Below are 22,911 nucleotides of genomic sequence, written 5' to 3' on the forward strand. Positions count from 1 at the left end.
ATTTTTAATATTTTATTTGCCCAATCTACCTTGTCAATAAATTAGTTTACACATAGTTCCACCTCTGCCTCTTGTGTGTGGTGTGTGACCCGGGGATTTTACTCAATCAGTACAACCTTGTGACACGTCCACTTGGACACATGTGGCTCCATCTCCCGAATTAACTCGCCTATAATATAATATATAATATGTATATAGCCACCTTGCTGTAGCCTCAGTAGAACCCCTGAGAAAATCTACCTCCCTCTCTCCATCGCGGGTTTAGGATTTAGGATTTAGGATAGCGCATCCTGCCCTTAAAGGCAATGGCACCTGGCACACTGATTGGTTTAACTGGCGTAACGCCCAAAACACGCCTATCCATAATATAGCGGGTAGCGGAGGTGTTTTGCGGATAGCGGGAGGTGCACAAGATAGCAACTTTTACGGGGGAACGCCTCTTCCTAAATCCTAAATCCGCAAATAGCGGGTTTAGGGAGTCTGGCGCAAGATAGGGCCCCAAGTCTTAACCCTACACTAACACCATAAAGAAGTGACCAGCAGCAAAAATATTTTCACTGTGAAGGTCAGACTGGCTCTCAGAAGAAAAGAAAGACACAAACACACACACACACACACACACACACACACACACACACACAGGCAATGGATTCATGTATGACTGGGCTCAGTGAAGAACTGTTAGGAACTTGCACACGCCCGTGCACATGGGCCCACGCACACATATATGCACAGCAGGCAAGTGATTAAACTTGACTAAGAGTGATGTCTTTAATCTCGTAAGTAAGTGGAAATCCAGGCTATGCTCTTATTCCAGCCTCAGAGCAGCTACTTCACAGACTGGATGGGGCTGTGCTGTGGTGCGGTTTGAACAAATCCTTGATTTTCACGAGGGCTCGCTTAATAACACTTTCAATTATGCTGCTGGGCCACCACAGGCTTGAAAAATGCTGCTCCCCATAAGCTGGGGAATTACCTATTTCGTGAGAGGCCTAAGCAAAAGCCAGAGTAATGCCATGGCCGCAGCGCTAAGACTCAGCCTAAACTAGCTTAACCTTTTATGAATGTTACAGTAGCTGGTAGCTAATACCTGAATCCTTTGCATAATGCAGGCAGGTATGAAAGCATCAAACCAAGCTGTTAATGGAGACATACTGACACACCTCCCTCCCTCTCTCGCTCACCGTCTCCCTTTTCAGCAGCTCATCCTCTCTTCTCGCCTCCTCCCTCTCCTTCTAATCTCCTCTTCTCTCCATTCCCCTCCTGCATGACCAAAGGGCTTCTTCTTTCCACATTCTCTTTTTCCTTTCTATCTCTCTGGCTCTTATTACTATATTCTAGCATACTTTTGCACACCATGTAGATATATATATATATATATATATATATATATTTTAATCCTGCCGTCTTTTCTCATACCTTTATATTTGTCTCACTGGAATATACGCCGCATATACTGTTTTTTTTTTTTCTTCCCTATGTTTTATGACTTTCCACCTTTTTAGTAATGTACAAATCCCTTACTGTGTTTTTGTTTCTGCAAGTTCTAGTACACTGACTTCTACTGCTGCCGTTATGGTACATCATCTCAAAGCTCAAAACCACATTTAATTTTAAGTCTATTTAGCAAATCACAGTGTTCCATTTGTCACTTTGTTCTATCCTTATTTATATTACTTTCTTCTTTTGATCTGAAATGTATCCCCACGGGTACCAATAGAGATTACTGTTTTATTTATTTTTATCTGTCCTCTCCATCTCTTTCCACTGAGTTATTCACCTCCTCTCCTCCTCTGTTTATGCATCTGTAATTCCCTTGTCCCCTATGCTTCTCCATTGTTCTTTTTGTCCTGCCCTTCAGTCTTTGTCTCCTTCCATCTCTTGTTGACACGATGCACCTCGCTCTTCACCTTCCACCCTCCATCTTTCAATCCCCAAGTTCTCTCCCTGTCTTTATCCCTGACTCTTCTTCTTCTCCCTGGCTTCCCATCTCTAACTCCTGTGCCCCCCTCTCGCCCTCTGTCCTTTGTTGTCTTTCAACCCCCAATCCTTCTCCATCCTCCTCCACCCATCCCTAATTCCCTCTCTCTATCAATGTGTGATTCCTCTTCACCTGTCTTCCTTTGTCCTTCCTCACTGTCAATCCCCGGTTCCTCTTCTTCTGTCCCCTTTTGACCTTCCTCTGTCAATCCCAAAGCCCTCCCACCATCAATCCATTCCATCTTTCCCTGTCTCTCCTGTATGACTGGTGATTCTGAGTTTAATTGGCTCTAGAAGTGTCAGACTGTTAGTCCCCTGCAGAGGTAATCACAGGAAAACTAGCAGGTAGGCTGAGGTGATCTAACAAGCCTGGGTGATAGACACCAATAGATGGGATCAGAGGGTGTTAGTTTCAAGGGAAAGCAGGAGAGAGATCAGAGCAAAGGGGATGAAGGGAGGGATGAGCATGTGACAATTACTGGAAATAGTGGGAGGAAAAGTAAAAGCTAATGGTAAGAGGAAGGATGGAGGGATATACAGGAACAGAGAAAAGTATAGAAGAGAGACGTATGAGGACAGGTGAGGGGATAAACAGAGGTTGTTTAAGCAGAAATGAAAAGGTGGAAAATGGGTGTGGGGAGCAGGAGGAGGGATAATGAATGGATGGAACAGAAAGAAGCAAGGAGGACTGAGGGAAAAATGGACAGAAGTGCAGCCGGACAGAAAGAGACAAGGAAGATGATGGAAGGTGGGGCAAACGGAGAGAGGGATTGTTAAATATAATGAAGGAGGGGAGAGAGAAGACAATAAACCAGACAGTGCGGTGGCTACAAAGGGGTTGTAAAACAAGAAGCAGGGAGAGAGCGACAGTAAAGCGAAAGTAGGGATGGAACAAATGGATAGTAAAAAAGGTAAAAGGGGAAGAAGGAAGGGATCATTAAAGTAAGGAGGGAGGATGGTAAAAGAGAAAGGATAAGGGAGGAGATGGGGGCGATAGAGATGATTGACGGGTGAGAAAGAGAGGAAGAAGGACTGGAACATGGAAATAAATGAGCGGAGAGGGATGGAGATGATGGACAGTAGAGGGAAAGGAGGGAGAAGGGATTGTTAACCAGAGAAGATGAGAAGAGAAAAGGGAGGTGGGGGTATGGTAAACGAATATAAATGAGGGGTAAAGAGCAAGATCAGGGACAGTGGTTATGAATGTGATTTAAAACAGAATGAGCGAGGAACCAAGCTGAAGCTGTGTATAACTGAGTCGAATAACTTCAAACATTAAATATTTACGTTTATGTGGATGATTTGGGAAGTATTTCTGTTTCTGGAGTTATGTATTTTTTGTGATACTCCACTCCCACTGTCACACTCCATTCTGGCTAATCAGTGTAACCAGCTCTTTCTTGCCCCATGACCAAGTTTTCTACTAAATTTTGCCAAGTATCTTGGAACAGGAAGTTATATGGCTTTTTGTGATGGGGGATGCCCACCACCATGCCTCTTTGACCAATCATCACAAAAAGTTAGCGTTTTCTTGGCCCATGACTAATAATTCCATAAAGTTTTCTCCAAATCCATTCACAACATTTTGACATATTCTGCTAACAAACAGACAGAAGGGAGTTAAACATAATCCCAATGCAAATCCACTGGCAGAGGTAATAATAGCTGACAATATAAATTAAGCTACTGTATCAATACTGCCAGTGTGGCTACCATTGTTACTGACTGTGGAACTATCCCATACATAATTCACTGTGCAGCCTTATTGGGATACAGATAAAGAAAACTCAAGAGAAAATAAGTATGTGAGTGATGACAACAGGGACAAATCTCTAGAGAAAATGAACTGCCATTAGTGAGCAAGTCCAGTTTCTGCTGACACTCTGACTCGCCTGGACAATGAATTGCTGTAAATTATCCTCTGTAGCTCGAAGACCCTGATGAAGACTCTCATGTCGCAACGGCCTGCTCGTTTTCAAAGATTTTCCAAGTAAAACTAAGGCTTTTAAATTATAAGAAGACAACTACACGTGCCTTAAGGTTACTGGAAAAGACGCAAGTTTTACAACTGAGAAGTAATTAACAGTAAATACGGAACATGGTCATTTCACGTAACACACTGGTAAATTTGACTGATATGTTTGGAAACCAACCAACCGCCTACGTAGAAAATCATGAGTGCTTAAGTCCTGATTCCTATGGTAAGTATTTTCTTCCAAGCATGTTTGGAACCGTTGTATTGCACTGTTTACTTCCTTTACTATGTAATTTGGGAGGTCAAGAGCAATGCCATGCAAAATCAGTGGCAACAAAAACATAAGATGTCTAAAATGTGAGTTTCAGTCCTCTTCTTAGAGAATTTAACTCATGAGTGAGAATGTAATTGGACAATATCAGGAAATAAATGAAAACATGTTTTTTGAGCATTTTTGTTGTATGCAGTTTTATGAGTAGGAGAATAATATGATAGGAGACTGATAACAGTGTAGCCTGCAACAGGCTGAAGAGGCGAGCACAACAAAGTGCAACCTGGACTGATTCTCATATTCAGCTATTTCTTCATGTGCTCTTAACTGGTGGGAACATAAGAGAAGGGGAAATTTCAGCAGAGCACAGATGAGCGCTGATTCGCTTGTACATTTTTCCATTACGGTTTAGATCAAAGACAATACTGTCAAAGTCTAGCTGGCTGGTAAAACAGTGAAAAAGTTTGGTGGATTTTTAGATGAACAAGCCTGTGTCTGGTGGACCATAAGATTAGGTTACTGGCTCTACTGCTGAGTATAAGTTTGGTGGTAGGCAAAAACCCACAACAGGACTTATAAATATGTTACAATTCCTCTATTCTGTCCATCCACCAGCCAAAGATACAGGTATGTTGACTGTAACAAGTGGAGTGTTTTATGGTCTAAAAGTTAAATCCCGTCCAAAAATAAATAAATAAATAAAAATCACATTCTAAGAAGTGAATGGATGAACGGACAGTGAAATGAATGAATCTTGCACCCCTCACCTCCAACAGATGCAGATTTATTTAATCTCTGTATCTTGTCAGCCCTGTAGGCAGCAATAGCCTTCCAACCAGCTCTGTTACCATGGCTCCCACTTTGTTTCCTAGCTACCACTACATGCAGCATCCTCTCTTCTCTTCCTACAAGGCTCTGGTATTGACCTCACATGTGTCGACTGTGGACTTTTATTATTTCGTTTCTGTTGGACTCGAATGAGATGCTGACAGCTCTCTGCAAGATTTAATATCTTGTCACATGTCAGCTGGCAGGTCTGCCAGCGTGCCTTTTGTCTGCTCAATGTTTGTCCTGACTGGAAGAGTGTTTCCAAGTTGATATGTCTTTCTGTCTCCATCAAGGGACTTAAGAGTTGAGGAAATTTTAATTCTGCTCCCTTCTCAGCCATGGAAAGATGCAAAGACATTTGTGGCGAGTAATTTTGAGAAATTATTGTGCGTGTGTGTGTGTGTGTGTGTGTGTGTGTGTGTGTGCGCGTGCGTGTGTGTGTGTTCAAGGGGCAATAAGCAAGGTTTACAGCCTGTTTGGGAACAAAAACTCCAGATTTATTGTAATGTCAGGGCACTCTGTCTCCTGTAAACAATGCACATTGCTGCTATGAATGAGCTAACAGTGCTAATGAGCCTTGTGCTCAAGTCAAAAAAGCAAATAAAGCCATGATATTTCTTTTTACACCATTTTGAATGGTCATTACTACCTATTCACCAGGCATCTCTGTTGTATCTTTCATCTAATTAGCTGTCTTACTCATCTCTACTGAGAAAATGTGACCACCATAGCAAAAAGAGACAGGACATGTGAGCTACCTGACTTGTTTTGAGAAATTCTGTCAAAGTTACAATACCTACTAGTCATTAGTGGAGGTTGATAAAGGTCATAGATTTGATCAAGTCCACTTAAAACTCGGTTCCATCTTTGTTTGAGAAATAATAGGCTACAGTGGCTGCTACAGTTCACAGTAGTTTTCACTGACACCTGTCTTTTATCTACTTGTGATGCCCCTGACAAGTTACTCTTATAACAGAATCATGCACTCACATGCACACATACTCTCTGACAGTGCTCTAAACTCACATGAAATTTTACTTGCGTCAATGAATTAAACAAACTATCTTTGATAGGCCTACTACTTAAAATCCTTGTTTTTTTTAATAAGTTGCATTTTTGGGGGTAAATAAAACCCATTTTTTCATTTACAAATATTGTCTCCTCATTGCCTTAATGCTTGGTCCCTTACACTTGCTCTAAATATACCGTTAAACAAGAGTTCACTGCAAAAAAGTGCGCAGCAAAATCCAATACAACACTACCAACTCGTGGTTATCAGAAATTAACCGCATAACTTGTGAAAGTAAGAAACCTGATGAGAAACAAGATTTTTAAAAAATCAATACGCTATGGTCAGTTTCTATTTTCTACACAGGAAACCTCTTGTTGACCAGGTGCTATGTAAATTGTTTCAGTGTTTAGTAAATCCTGCTGTAATTCTACGTAAATGATGTTGGATGCTTTTCTATTTTCCATATTAAAGGAAATCTCTTATGGTATCTACTTTTGCCATTTTTCAAATGTCTAGTAATTCTTTTTTGCTTGCAATTTGGAAATAGATGATGTGCTGACTCTGGTGAGGACACAGCTAATGTTGAAGCATTTGTTTTTGCACAATAAATGTAACAAATGAATCTGTTGTCTTGACTTCATCTCTCTCCACTCAAGGTTATGTTCTTTCTAAAATCTATTAAAAATGCTAAATTAAGTATTTAAAAAGAGGACATTTAAAAAGAAAGACAAAGTACACACCACACCGAAGTCCAAATTCTGTTCGATCCATTCCTGGCCGTCCTTGAATTCCTCATGGAGGCCCATGATGTACAAGGTGTCTAAGGCATCCACAATGGTCGCCCCCATCTGGGAATTACCTGAACAACACATGGCAAAAAAAAAGACAATGAAATTAATTTGTCAGCTCATGCAGTAACTTGTTTCATGTAAACTCCAATCGCTTCATATATATTGGTTCACAGTGCCCTTCAGTGTTATATTGTGACACACCTGGTAGGTGAAGCCATTGTGTAGTGATACCAAAACAAAGTAGTTCTGCCAGTTAGTAAACGAGAGGGCTGGAAAAGAGTGCTGATAATGAATCCTAAACGTGTGTGTTGTGCATTCTTCAAAAATAATTTACAGCATTGAGTCACCGCTTAAAATCCTGTTGGTTGCTGTTAGGTAACTTCATTCATTTTGGAGAATGCCACTCCGGTTGAAGTGCTCATTCTCACAGCAGGGAAGGAGTTGATGAGTCCGACTTGGAGGATTGATTACACTGGTGTGGAAAAGTAAAAACTATATCCCACTTTATGGGTGAGAGTCCAAACTATCACTTCAATACTTCAATGAAGTTTTACCCCAGCATTATGAGGTCTCAACATTTTAGAGAGAGAAAGGTGCACATTTGGTCACATATGTTCATTCATCTGTTTATTGCAATTCACTCTCATTGGGCTGGAGCCTCTCCCGGCATGCATTGGGTGGAAGGCAAGGAAACACCCTGGACAGAGTCACCTGTCCATCACAATTCAGAGCGTTCAATTCACCTGATCTGCATGTCTTTGAACTATGAGAAGAAACCAGAGTACCTGGAGGAAAGCAAAGCAAACAAGGAGAGTTTTCAGATTCTACTCATAAAAGTCCAACAACCAGACCCGGTGGCTTCCTGGTCAGGTGACGGTGCTAACCACTGAGCCACCGTGCCGCAATAGTCAGCTATTTGAACACACAAACTCATTCCTAAGATAAAGTATCTATATATTGTGTCAAAAAAACCAAAGCCTGCCAAGATCCATCCATCAGCCAACTGAAAAAGGGGGGTTTGAATCCTACATAGGTAAAATTTTAATTCTTTAAGAGCTGCATGGAGTATCAGTATTGTAAAAACATACCTTGGTACCTGATTTAATATATGGTATCTTCCTCTCAAGAAATCTTTAACCTGAAGTTTACCTTGAAGATTCCATGTTATCTTTTTGTTCAACAGTGGTGTTGGGTTTAGTATACAAGAGCAAGTGATGTTGTGTAAAAGCGCAATATGCCCTGCAGGGGAGCACTTTTCCTGGTTTCCTGGCTTCCTCCTCGACAACTAAGTATATTACAGAATTTTAGGTGTCCTGTCATTATTTCATATTAATTTATATGAATTACTTGTTCCAGGTTTTGTTTTTTGAAATTCCTGAGCTAGTAAGAAAGAAAAAAAAAATGGAATCATGACATCTTGGGTTGCAAAATAAATAAATAGATCCATTAAAAAAAATTCAAAAATCAATATTTAAATATTGAGTATTCAGTATCTGAAGCTACTTGACATGAAATCATTTGCAGAATTCATTCAAAATCTTGCATTAGAGTCAGTTCAGGTTACAGTCTTCCCTTGGCACTGATCAGTTACACAATAAACATGTAATCCATCTAAGCACATCATATCAATTTAAGAGCTGGATGACATCAACTTGCCCATCCGATGTTTAATAAATGGCTTGATATGTACATCTTATTCTAGCAACAACATTTATGTCTTACTTGAAACAAAGTTTTTTTCGTAAATGCATTGGTATTTGTGCAATGTACTCCCCCAACCAGTGTGAGGCACTGTTATGTAGGCTGCCTGGATTCCTTGGTATTCAGTGGCAAAGCCTACCTACATCTCCTCCTTTTACTCTCTTACACACACTTTTTGTTTCTCCTCCACTTTGTCACATACTTTTTTTTTTTTTTTTTTTTTTTTTTACATATTTCGTCTTACGCTTTGTCTCTAGCTGGCCTCACCTTCGCTGTCTGGAGGAAGGAGATGAAGGAAGACACACCCGCGTGGTGGACTGCTTCATTAAATCACAAGTGACAGGAAAATCACTCTTCCTTCTGTTCCTTCCTCTACTGCTTTCAATGTCACCAAAGGCCAGTGGAAAGGTGGTGAGAGAGAAGGCCAGTGGGTGCATGGTCAGAGCCAGAAAGAGACAGATGGGAAAAAAAGAGGACGCGCATAGGGATAGATGGACGTTATAGGGGACAGAGAGAGTGAGACAAGAAAGAGACAGAGAGTAGTGGGGGGAAAGATCAAACAGAAAATAGGAAAGAGATATGGGGATGTGTCCAACTGTTATATTGCTTTAACAACTAGGATCATTAGCAGACTTTACCAGAGGTATCTATCGGTCTTCCTCTTATCTAACTTCAATATTTTTTTCCATCCCACAAATTACTTTAATCAATATCTCCACCCTCTCAGCGAGCCTGAAAACACAACTGAGCAGGGCGCATCGACTTGCCGTCCCGACAAAAACTGCACAATTTCAAATGATTGATATGCACCTTCTCTATTGATATGCACGGTAACATCTTGCAAGTTTTATCAAGTGATCAATTCTTCTATTCAGATTTTAGCTCCTTGTTGTGAGCTAAGTACCATGCATGTTCAAGAGTTGTCTCGCAGTTGATGACTGCGAGGCTCAATCCCCTGGACCAGCTGGGAGCATTGCTGAGAAAGAGCATCCGTGCTTGGTAAGTCTTCATTGGGTACATTAAGTTAGTTAGTTAGTTAGTTATTTAGTTAGGAGTTAAAAAAAATAAATAAATAAAATGGAATTAAAACCTCATCATCTTGCCTCAACCTCCTAGTCTCTTAAGTTACAGTAACTGACAGAGACAATAAAGTCACTTTTTTCACAACAGAGATGCTAATCAGAACAGACCCAACAGAAATGTCTTGTGAAGAAGTGATACATCACCATGCATACTGTAATATGACAGTGTTTTGCCTTTTGCTTTTTTTGACTTGAGAACAAGGCTATTCATAGGCCGGAGGCCAGGTCCATCCATCCAGATGTTTTTTGCTACCTTTTTTTCCCCACTCTCATTTCTTGTTAGCCTATACCTTGGGCCATCACAAGTTGATAATGAGCACCCACAGCTCAGGGCCGTTTGTTCTCAGGAGGGGCAAAACCCTTTTCTGAGATATGTTGCTGGCAAAATATTTGCTCCACTTATTACATTATGTATGTTTTTTTTTGTTTGTTTGTTTGTTTTTAACCCAGCTGATAATGTAAAAAACAGCCAATAATGTAATACCTTATTATATTATTGGCAAAATGTCATCACAGTATTGGTTCAGAATTTTTAGTACATTATTGGTAAGTTATTATTGACTTTTATTATATTAAGGACAGAAAAAATATTACGTTATTGGCAGTTATCACATGATTGGCTCCTCAATTCATCAACTACTGTTGGCTACATTTAAATAGTTTTTCCTCTGCAACTACTGCTCATCAGTTTAACACTGCTACAGCTTAGGTCAGCAACTCTTTAACTTCAGCTTTGGGACTGCTATCTGTTAATAATGCAGACCCACTCCTGCTGTTCTTTTTAAATACTACAGGCTTTGATACAGAAGGCCGGGGGGGTTGATCGTGATAAAAAAAAAAAAAAAAAAAAAGGAAAATCAGTTGATAGCATTCCATCTGAACTGCAGCCAAGCTGAAGGGAAACACCCCTGCACTTAAGAAGTCAGTCAGTCTTATTCCTTTGGCCTCAAACAGTTATTTCAAGAGTTTTTCTTTTCATTTGTTTTGTTGTCGTGGCCACTGTCAACAGAAATATTTAAATATACTGAACCTGCACCATCTCGACTGCTCAATAAGCATGCAACTAATTTGTTTTGGAGTTCGATTCAATGAAAATCAGGAGCTGGGTTTGCATCATCATTTGCAATGTTCTACGTGGGTTTGGTTACACAGAAACAATAACGACTGAATGTACAACATGCAACAAATTGTATATAAGTTGCACTAAGTATGGATGGCTTCAGCATTAAGAGTTATAGTAGTTAATATGTTGCACTGTGCTGCTGACCCAGCATTTTTCAGATTAAAATAAAGTCACACTTTTGAGTGCCATTTGCTGCGGTCCATGACTCAACCCATCCAACTCTCGCAGGTGGATACTACAGTAGCTGCTATGGGAACTGAAACTAGCGCGAGTGATTTTTTTTTTTTTTTTTTTTTTTTTTTTTTACAATTTGTTTAATAGGAGCTCATCACCAGAATCAACATAAAAAAATTCTTAACAATTCTTTTGGAATCGAAATTTTAGAAATAATTCCAATTCAGAACCGATTTTTGATGCCAAACCCTTAAGTCCATGCTGCAAGGTCCTCCAAAATCTAATCAGAACATCTACCCTATTACAGAACCTGTGTTTTACATATGAAGCTTCTATCACGTATGGTTCTTGAGTTAAAAGACAGAAAAACAAGCGTGCCACCATGGCTACCTGACCTAACCTAACCACAGTCTGTGCTACAGTCCATGTTTGTAGAATGTAACAAAATTTTCCTGACTGACTGTGAGGCATCTAAATAAGGAAGGGGCAATATGCGATACTAGATTTTGATTCCACTAATACTGAAGTCAATGGGACAGGCAAGGAAAATCCCACTACAGACCTGTGCTGTTTGAACTTTGACCGGACAGAGATTAAACCATATTAAAAAACACACTTTACAAAATGCAGCATGGTGTTTTTTTTTTTTTTTGTTTAGTTTAGTTTTGTTTTTTTTTTAGTGTGCATTAGTTATTCTTGTTAACATTCTCAAAACATCAGGAGTCTGTCTAGCAGCTGCATAAAGCCTAGTACAAAACTCGTATGTAGCCAAATAATGTTAATGTTAGCCACATGTAAATTGAAAATGTACAAGCCCATACATCAAATATGAGCTAGTTAGCAACAGACCAAATGCTCATAATTGTGACACCTGAGGCATGGGCACAAACCTGTTATATAAGGGATAACTGGAGGGGTGGCAATCTTGTTCAAATCAGTGACAACTACGGCAAATTTTTTCACACTCAAACAGCAATTTCGGCTTACATGTCACTGGATAACATGTGGCCCGTTCCTTCTTTATATGTTCATTGACTGATTGACACCATTTCCCCTCTGCATCCTGTTCATATTACACATTAGGATGAAGCACATTAGGATGAACAACGTATTCTGACAGTGACATTTGGTGGTATGTCCCTTTAAATTCACTGTCGTTTCATATAGGCTGTGCTACTGGAACTCCTTAGGCTCCCTGTCGTCCTTTCTTATCAGTGACTCTATTCAAAAGGAGACCGGCTGGCTTCATGCAGGAACCGCAGTGTTATTATCATTATAGACAGGAGCCTCTAAATCACTCTAAAAATACACTGCGGTCAGGCAGGCAGGGCTGATAGCTTGACGCCCTGGCCGACTGCCTAATCTGGACAGATTGGCCCGGCTGTTGGTGGAGCAGGGCCCCTATGCTGCAACACACAACCCCCATCCCCCTCCCTTCTGTCACTTTTATCACCTCGAGGTATGAGTTCGGCAGACCTGGCAATGTGACACCGTCGAGGGAAAGATAGAGGCCCATCAAATTTCTAGAGTCACAGGATATTCTCTTTTGATGTTCAGGTTTTATGCAACAGCTCCTGAATGCAGCGCTTCCTCTGTGTTCACAGCAGTGATGAGCAAAATCACCACCACCGCACTGAATTAAATGCAAAATGATTTTTGCCATTTTGTCCCTACTGAAACACCAATAGAGCTGGTCCTAATTATTTTAGAAAATGCCTTCCATTTGACTCTCATTGAGTACACTTGCCAGCAGGCAGCTTCAACAAGAGCTGTGTGTGATTTGTGTGCATTTGAAAGCTCTGTGTGATAGATTTCTAAAAATGAAATGCCTCCTCAGTAACGGGTGAATAGTAAGACATTCCTGTTATGACTGTTCACTGAAATCACTGCATTTCGAGATATTAAAAACTGCATTGCCCAACAGTGTCCTGTAACACCAATGCAGTTTGGTGAAAACAGGGGTTTTCAAAGTGGGTTCCAGGGATCGGGATCCTTGAGGGTGTCCCAGGGAGTCATCTTAATAATTTCTTCTTTCTTGGTTAATCTCACCACAATTTATCAGTGTTGTAGGGTTTGATATCAGAACAATTTTACCTTTTGAAACCTGAGCAAATTCACTTGATTTCTTTCAGAAATATGGGGAAAAGGGCAATGAGTAGCCTATCACATCAAAAATGACAAACTGAATCAACTGTGCCTCTACAGCGGCTACAGCCAGTGTTTTCACTACAGGGGCTCACTACGACTGTTAGTAGGCCTAATCACTGCCTGGCCCCGTGATTGAGCGAGGAGAGTGAATGGAGGCAATGTCACAGATGACACACAAACTGGCTACCGACACCAGAGAGCTGAGTTTTTTCAGGACAAAAAACGGATGAGGATCCATAATCGACTCTGAGTTGTAGAAGAGACTTGGATGTCTCTAAGCTGCTGTTGGCTCCTTATCGTTAGAGGTTGTATCAAGTTACATTACGATGCGCTCAAGCTCTATTCAGTAAAAATGGGTATTGGGTGAAGGTAAATTATAACATCATAATGTATTCAAGTATAATTTTGTTTTTGAATTTTAGTTTTTGAATAAATTAGGAAATTTGACTAAAATTTTGAATAAATTAAGCTGTTTGAAGGAGAAATTTATTCAAGTTTGTTTATATTATATAACGATTATATGTTGTGAAATATTAAGTTCCCCGACATGATTTGCAAAATGGTTTGCTGCAATGTAAAATGTGGCTAAATTGTAGTTAATGGGCCAAACACTCAAAATCACCAAATACGACTGCTAATAAACTGTTCATTTACATATTGTAGTGGAATAAATGGAAACAATGGCTGGATAAAATGTAGGAAAAATGATATCTGAGTTCTAAAATACAACTGCTTGCTTCAGGAAAGGATTAGCAGAGATGTGAAGTATTTAAATTTTGTAACTATTACACTAAACATGCAAAATCACTGGTATCCTGTATGGAAGCTGGAGGTTATGCCACTTTCTCTGATACGAAGACAGAAAAAGAGAGAGAAGATATCAAGCCCAGTATGTCTGTACACAGAGCCAGTAATTCTCCAAGTTACATCCTCATGGGAGAAGTTATCTTAATTCATATTTATGGCTCTAGCCCAGCCTTCCTTGAATGTTTCTCCTTCCTCTGCGTAACAGCTAATCAGCTCACACCTCTTTGTCAAATTAATCACCTTCTCTTAATTTGTAACCTCAGCCGCGTTTGTGAACCATGAAATTTGCAGTTCATTTATGTTTCTCTGATTCTAATCTTGGGGTCTCTTTTTTTCCAACCTTGAAAGTTCGGCTCACTTTGGTGGTTTGATATGACCTTGTGATCTCTTCTCCATCTCTTTTCTTGCTCCATCACACCATCCCATCTTTTCCTCAGCCCCTCCTCCTCGTACCACACCATCTGTTTGCTCTCATTCATCAATGTCTTGCTGTGTTTTTCCTAATCTTTCCTTGATCTCTCCATTCAAAAGCCTAAACGCCTACGTCCTCTTTTCACCCCGTCCCTGTTGGTGCATTTCCCTGTCACCGATCTACTTTCGCAGAGGATTCTCCTTGTGCTGAACCTCCTCTTCCTGGTAATCTGCTGAAAACAGCGTGTTAATCTGGCCCCTCCCTATGTCTACCTGTAGTCAAGCTTCATATCTGTGCTTTTATCGCCTCTCTGTCAGTCTAGTTCTCAACGTGTTTTGCTGTTAACGCCACCCTCCTTGTGCCTGAGCTTTTCAAATGACGCCAGTCGTGTCAAATGAAGCTGAATTGGCACTTCCACCAGGTGGGTTTAGGGATGCCAGGCACTGCTTATCTGAGACAAATTGGCTGGGATGAGGTTTATTTATTTGGGGAATTATCACCAGAGCCGCATGCACACACAACCCTTGACTGAAAACACTCTCACACTCACTGTCAATCCAGCTCTCTCTCTAACACAGATGCATGAACGCTGCCTTTCCTTTGGTTGAACTCTCTCACACACACACTTTCACACTCCCTCAGTTGAAAACTCAAGTCTCCTCTCCCCATCTCATACACTCCCCTCTTCTTTTATGTCTGTTTCTTCCTTTCTCTCTCACACACAAGGCACATCTTTTGCTCTCTGTGCCAGTTTCATTAGGTGACAGGTTCCTGGGCTCTGCAGCATGAATTCACACGAGGCAGGGAAACGTGATATCATTATTCAGTATCCATTCTCTCTGTCTTGTAAACTGTCAGCTGGGAGGGGATGGAGAAGATGGAGAGCTCAGGTAAGGTTGTGTGTGTGTGTGTGTGTGTGTGTGTGTGTGTGTGTGTGTGTGTGTGTGTGTGTGTGTGAGGAGAAGAAAGAGAGAGAGAATGGAAAGAAATGGAGGGTGGCTGTTGTTGATAGCTGTGTTTTTGCAAGCACACCATCACTTATCTGACATTTAAATATATAATTTTAATGAATTTGAATATAGTGTCCTCGTCTTTTTTCCTCAAATTTGTAGGTGATTTTTTTCTTTGTTTTTTTTCCTAATTTTCTAGTAATTTTCTTGTTTTGTTCTCATGCATTTTTTTTTAAACAAAATAGTAACATTAACTCGAGCACAATGCCTTTCAGCTGTATCCACCTTTACTCTCCGCTTTTCAGCAGAGAGTAAAGGTAGTAAAGGTTTTTTCCTGCCCCTTATCCTTCTTGCTGCCCCCCCTGTCCATTCCCTTGAAAGTACGCTAACTTGTTGTGCACGTGGAAAAGATTTTTTGGTGGGTTAGATATAAACCAAGACCAATTCCAAATTAAGAACAGCCTGGAGCACCACAGACCCAACAGGGGGTATCCCACGAAGGAAGCTAAGCTAAAAAGCCATAAGGCTTTTCCCTACCAGCAAGAACTGCAATCAACTTTTACCACTATGTTGCTGCCTTGCTAGTGACTCCATCCCTGCAACACAGACACACACACACAAAACTGCCACAAACACAACCACCACAAACACATGCATTCACCTGAACACTCATTTGCAGATAGTTGGGAGTTTGAGTTGATACACATTTAAAGCTTTGACTAAGGCCGCCATCTCCTTGAAATCTCCAAGACAACTATGAAATCAAAAACACTTGTCATTACATTCTCTATTGATCATTAACAATCAGTAAAACCTAAAGTTACGACACAGTCAAGTGCATGTTGCACTGATGTGCAGTGGGATTTCACCTTGTCTCTTGCATGCAACTGTTTCGAGGACTGGCTAAGTAATACATCAATAGGTTTCTTTTACTTTTAGCACTGCCATTGACTCAGTGGAACCACTTGAGCCTGGATTGAATGGTGACGGTAGTTCAAATGAGGCATTAGCTTCAACTTGTACACAGCATAAGTTTGCTTGAAAAACAGCCTTGAAGAAGATGGGAGTGTGGGTATGTGTATGTTGTCCTGTGTATGTGTGTGTTCTGAGTATGTTTTTTTTTTTTTTGGAAGCTGTGTATGAGCCTCTTTATCTGCTGTGTGTGTGTGTGTGTGTGTGTGTGTGTGTGTCTCAACAGGATCAGATTCAGAGGCTGTACTGGAAAGGAGGGAGGTTTTGAGAATTGGCTGGGCTGAGTTCTTGAGCTTTTCTGTCCTCTCCTTCTCTGTGACTCCCCTCCTCTCTTTCTCTGTTATTCACGCTCTTCATCTTTCTCTCTGATTACAATTTAACCTTCCTCCCTCTTTCTTTCTTTCCATCTCGAATGTTTACTCTCATCGGTCGTTCTCTGCTGCCCTCTGCACAATTCTTACCTCCGTCTCTCCTCTTCGCTCTACTTCCCCCTGTTTAACCTCACTGATACTTCCTACACTCCGCAGCAGCAACTCTAGCACCGGCCAACAACTCAGCAGAAATCAGCAATAATTCAATTTACAATGTGTGTTGCAGCTGAAAATATGCAAAAACTAATAGAAATTGCAAAGAGTACAATAACATAGTATGGCATCCAAAAGCATCAAGGCTAATAATTGTGATTCATAATCATTAGGCGTGGGAATGATGGGGTGACTTACAATACGATATTAACACAATTACCAATTGAGTTAATTATCAGGGCCAATATTCAGTATTTTTCAATAATGTGTATTGTAATTTTGATGTACATGATAGCTGAGCACGGCATACCACTCAGACACTGCCTCGCCATCAGAAAGACAGCAGAACAAAAGGCGGGCAGGGCAATGTTTCCGCTAATATGGTTACAATTTCCATTTCCATTTCTTTGGATTTGTATGTAATTTAGCCTTACAGAGAGAAAAATGCTGCAGTTGCAGCATGTTGCCAAGTAATAACTGCCTTAAAGAAAAGCGGCCCACAATTTTTCTTCCATTTTTTATTGGATATAAATGCTTGTGAAAGGTGATGTCAATGCAGCATCACTGATCTTATGTGTAAATATATAATTACAGTAACTATAAATATAGTTATTTATCATTTTTTTCACTTTTCCTCTTTCTCAATTTGTTGATACTTTTGGGTTTTTCTGAATTCTTTGTCATGTGTAATAAATGCAATAAAATATCAACTATTCCACTGATCTGAACCACAGCAAAAAGAGAAGACATCATTCAACAATGACATTCACATTGCAGGAGGTCATTTAACGGAAAAAAAAAAAAAAAAAAAATCGAGTCATATGGTTTTAATGTACCTTTAAGCAGAAACAAACAATCTCAGAAATAGAGAAACAGAAGATGCCAAAAAGACATGAGGGAATCGGCGGCACAAACCTCTTCCTTGCCCTTTAGATTTCACACTTCCCATGCCCCTCTCTCTCCTGTGCCAGCTCCTTCATCCCTGCTGCCCCCTGCCCCTCCACTCTCCTCCTCTTCCCCTCGATCCTCAGGTCCACCATAGCTTTCTAGCCTGTTTTGTAATGAGCCCAGCTGCAACAAACAAAGCCAAACTAACTCCCCAGGCCAATTCACATCAGTCTGGCTAGCTGTGCACAACTGGTTACCAACTTATTTGGCGCTGGAATGAAACATCTGTTGCGTTTCTGTTTTCTGGCTCGGTGGGTTGCTGCTGGCTGGGCCGAGCCTTCCGCCCAAGATGGCCCGTCCAGCCACACCCTGGCCCAAATGCTTATTTCCAGGTCTGGTGCCAAACAACCCCAGTAGGTGCTGATTTGCTGGAAAGTCATTTGGTGGCATATCTTCTTCCTATATATATATGGAAAATGTAAAAACACATCTTTATATCTCCGCTTTGCCCTTTTAAATCAGCCTCCTTCACTAAATCATCAAATCCTGTTCAGTGAAGGAGGCTGATTCGAAACAGCGCCAACTCAGCCTGTGGCTGCCACTGACCTGAGAACTCATTATCCCCTCTACGCACCGGGGCATTCAGTGCACAGGAAGACGCTCACCTTGAGTTGGCAAACAAATGTGTTGGAGACGCGACCTGGACAGAGAATGAATGAAACGAGCAAGCTAGACAGTGATTGAGAAGAGAGCGCCACAGTAGAAAAAACAAAGGTTTTGCAAAGGTTTTGAATCACCACAACAACAAGAGGTTCTTCATCATGTAAGCATAACTCTGCACAAAAAAAGCTAATGGGCCCAGTAGTTCCCAAGATTAACCACAGACAGATATACACACATACACGATCAAACACATGATAACCTCCAGGCTGCTGGCTGGACCAATAACTGCATACTGCATCATCACAGCGGTCTCCAACAATAATACAGCAACTTAAACTTTAGACAGGTTTTTTTTTTCCTTCTTTTTGTGCATACCATCTCATTTCCTTTTTATATAAAAGAAACCCAGCCTAAAAAAGCCCCTTCAATTACCCATCTGCATGACTCCATCACAGAACATGCAGCTTTGAACTTATAACTAGGGGGACTAATTGCCTTTTTACTTCCCATTGTACACTGTTGCACTATGAAGCAGTCTTTGTAATGTCAAATTCGTGTTCATTTAAATGTACAGGGCCTACTTAGATATCTAGCACAGAATCTTAAGAAAATTAGGTCTATATTGCTGAATAGGATGAATAGACAGGGTAACTTGAGCAAAGGAGCAAAGTGACTTGGGGGAACAGTGAAAGTCGGTCAAGACATCGTAATAGTAGTGTGTGTGTGTGTGTGTGTGTGTGTGTGGTGGTGGTGGTGGTGGTGGTGGTGGTGGGGATGGAGTCATGCACTTAGCAGGTTAGGCATAGAAAGGGCAGCAAATACTTCAAAAGCCAAAGGCATTGTAGGCCCTCTGACCAGAATATTCCTGATTATGTCAACTGATCAGCGCCAGATGCACGGTCTACACTTTGAAATTTTGAAAACCAAGAGTGAGTTTCTGTTTCTGTCTGCAAAATGAAAGACAATGCCATGGGGCTACTGACGTGTTCTTCATCTAAACTTTTCAACCTCCTCGTCTCTATTGCTCTACATGCCAATACTCCCTCTAAACCTCTATTCTCTCTCTCTCTCACCACTCCGTCATGTTGTCTTTCTTCTCCCCACCCTGTCTCTCCAGCGTTTCTGCTTGTCCTTCATGTTTGGACATCTATGTTCTTTCATCTATGCTCGCGGGTGTTTAGTGTTTGTGCCCCTTTAGTTTCTGGAGTTCCCGTTCCTTCACCATGTGATCCTCTCGGAGTTTGTTTCACCATCCCCTCTGTTTTTTAATGTCCAACTGAACTGCAAAAATGGGTTTTTATTTCAACTCCGTCAGAGGTGACTAAGTTGACTAAAAATTATGACAGTATGCGTTTACAGCATACAACAACAATATAATGACATTTTTGTCAAATAATTTAATCACTAATGAGGTCACTAATAATTCTTTGAAGAATTTACAGAGAGAATAATGTGAAAAATGATTTCGTAAAACTAGATTTGTTTTTGACTCAAAGCATCATGTTTGTTTTGTTGAGAAAATTTTGACTAAATTTGACTAAAACTAACAGTCTTCTGTCAACAGTTATACTGCTCTATCACAGTTGTTTTTATGTTTGTTTTCTTTGCTGTTGTCATTTTGGTTTGTTTTTTGGGGGCTTCATTTAGGGTTTCACAACGAATTGCAATGATAGAGCAGTAGGCTACTATTATTAATGTATTTTGCATGGGGCTGTATTACCCCTTGTCATTTCTGTAGGATCTCCGCTGTAATTAGCTACTTTAAACATCTATCGTATCAATTCCAACAAGTGACCAAAAGTGTCTAAAATTTTTACCACCTCCCCACTCCTCCTACTTTCTTTCCCTCTTCACCACCTACATCTTTCACAGACGTACCAATTTATTCACTGATATACAGAGTTAACAGTGAGGCGACAGCTCATCATAGAGCGTGGGCTGAGTGGAAACTACAGTGAGCTTTCTGGAGGCCTGTGAGAGAGTGAGTGATATATGTGTAAGTTAAAGGTTGCAGCGGCTGACATGCAGTCTTTTAACACAGGATGAACATCCATTCTCACAACCAGTCCCACGGTAAAAGCTTCAGGGCCACGGCAATGACTGGCTTAATACCTGGGAGAATGAAACGTACTCTGTGAAGGGTTCCTACACATTTCATTTTAAAATTCATGGCCTTTTCCTCCCCGACCTTAAGTCTTTGTGGATAGATATTATTGATGTTAAGTGATTCCACAACACTGAATGCCATCACAAGTGTGCACTAAGAAGGAAACAATATTCCAGTGAAATCACTGAATTTTTAAGCCCTGGAAAAGAGCAATTCATTTTCTTCATTTCTCTAGACTTGCCAGGTCTGTATAGGTTAGTTTAAGCTTAAGCACTTACCACACCAGAGAGAATAAGACCTGCCTGAGGAGGGACGCTGTCATACAAGGTGAATACCAATAACACTATGAGATTATGTGCAGAAGAGTGTATCGTTCCTGAAATGACAGAATTCAGTCCCATTTTACAAACACATTTTTCATACCATTTGTTTTAAACATTTCACTGTCATATTTTCCCTGTAATTTCCATTTAAAAACTCTATTTCACTTAATGTGATATATTTATTGGTATTTACAAAAGTGTACATATTACTAGAATACACTGATGTTATAGTAGAGATACACCAATCCACTTTTTTTCAATTACAATCCGTTTCAAATACCTGCATTGAGAGACTGACCGATCCCAGAGCTCTTTTTCTTGAATTTATTTATTTATTTATTTATTTATTGTTGGTATTATCTGTAAGGTTACATGAGGCTGTATTAAAATCCACAGCACTTCTTAGCCAACTGTTTCTGACTCAATCAGTGTCAGACTAATGTTCCAGGACATGCTCCACCTGTCCATCTAACTCACAAAATTCTGGGAGACAAAAACATGTGGGGACTACTGGATATCTTTATCTGTTTAGTTACTACTTATTAGGAGTGGGAATCACTGGGTAATTGGAGATAAGATAATATCACAATATTTTACCCATAATAATGGTTTCACTAACCAGGCAATTCTGCAATATGTGATATATTGTAAATAATCAGCTACGATATATCACAATAACTGTAAGTGAAGAAGAAAAAAAATACCCTAGAAAAGGCAAAGTCATTTTCCATTAAGCAGGAATCACTTGTGTTTTTCAGTATTTTAATATGCACAGTGACTGCAACCTGTACATGATAAAACAGCTTCAGTAAAAACGCCTAAAGGCGGGAACAAATACACCTCGTGAGAACTCAAATGCACATCTGTGCAAATTAAGGTGAAAACTCAAATTTTAATATTTGGCACAAATGTATCAATAATATATCACAAGAGTAAGTATTGCAATATATTTATCGCAATACTTACTCTATATATATTTCAATATTTTGTCCCACCCCTACTATGAGCTACAACATTTTGTCTATTTGGGCTTGAAGTTGCATAATTACATATTTTTAATCAGTGAAATCAGAATATGGAATCTGAAACACTAACGTCAGCCTGATATCTGATGAGTGAATTATGTCAATATCGGCAACCAATACCAATAATAAATTAGTCCCAATTCTAGCTATTAGTACCATTTTCAACTATTACTAAGCACTTGTCGTGAAAAAAAAAATCTTGCACTTAATCAGAATATTAGTTACTGCCAGGTTACAGAACACAGATTTTGGTAATGGTTCTTGCCATTTGATTATGCTGATGTATGATTTATTTATCAATTACATGCTAAATTAAAAAACAAAACTAGCACTCGATCAACCTAACCGTTTTTTTTTTTTTTTCTTTATACCTAGCCAATATTTTTCAGTGTTTGTGCCTCTGCCATTCATTGATATTGTATTGATAGCTTTATGCTTGTACCTGGTTCGTGCTACGCTCAGACTGTATGTTATCAGCATCATGCACAGCCACATCAGCACACAATCAAAACACAAACAGCTGCAAAATAGCATCCCTTCCATTATTCACTACCACCCACATTCTCTTATTTTGCTCCATTACCCTTCAATATTAGCCCTCAATCACATTTGATTCATCCAGTGTGCTGCTCTTCATTTCAAAGGAGACAATCAGTTTCTCTTGCAGATGCGGTGCTCTGATGAAGGTGTTGGATGCATTGGATTTATTCAGCTTTCATTATGAAAATAAGCCTCACTTGATGCTCTCACTCTGCAATCATGTGATGTGCAATATAAAAGATATGAAATGTTAAACAAATAAAGCTTATTTATTTATCAATAAACAATTAGCTTCATCTCAACATGTTTTAGGGATGAGAAATCTGCACACAGTTTACTGCAGCATAAACACATCATGAATAAAGTATAATGAAGGCACTGCAGGCCATTTCCAGATATGGTACTCTGTATTGCTTGTTGCATGGTTCATGAGAGCTCTGCCATTCATGGCAAGTGGCTGATGAATATTTAGCGAGCTCTGCATGAAAAATATTTCAACAAAACTGTGGAAGTACAACAATGAAATGTTAAAATCTCCCCACTGATGCAAACTTGTGTATATATGTAAGTGGTGTAAGTGGTATCTAAGGTTTACATTGGTTTTACTGGTTATTC

The 22,911-nt window shown here is 40.0% G+C and overlaps 1 protein-coding gene across 5 annotated transcripts in view; it reads right to left on the minus strand.

Annotated features, from left to right (window-relative positions):
• man1a2 (mannosidase, alpha, class 1A, member 2) overlaps window positions 1-22,911 on the minus strand; it is a 184,953-nt gene that overhangs the window by 77,624 nt on the left and 84,418 nt on the right. For all 5 annotated transcript variants that reach the window (XM_030080339.1, XM_030080338.1, XM_030080337.1 and 2 more), the window contains one exon: window positions 6,807-6,925. In XM_030080339.1, coding sequence (XP_029936199.1) covers window positions 6,807-6,925 — 119 coding nt within the window. The remainder of the gene's footprint in view (window positions 1-6,806; window positions 6,926-22,911) is intronic.

This window comes from Myripristis murdjan, chromosome 21 (assembly GCF_902150065.1).
Source record: "Myripristis murdjan chromosome 21, fMyrMur1.1, whole genome shotgun sequence".
NCBI classification, from domain to species: domain Eukaryota; kingdom Metazoa; phylum Chordata; class Actinopteri; order Holocentriformes; family Holocentridae; genus Myripristis; species Myripristis murdjan.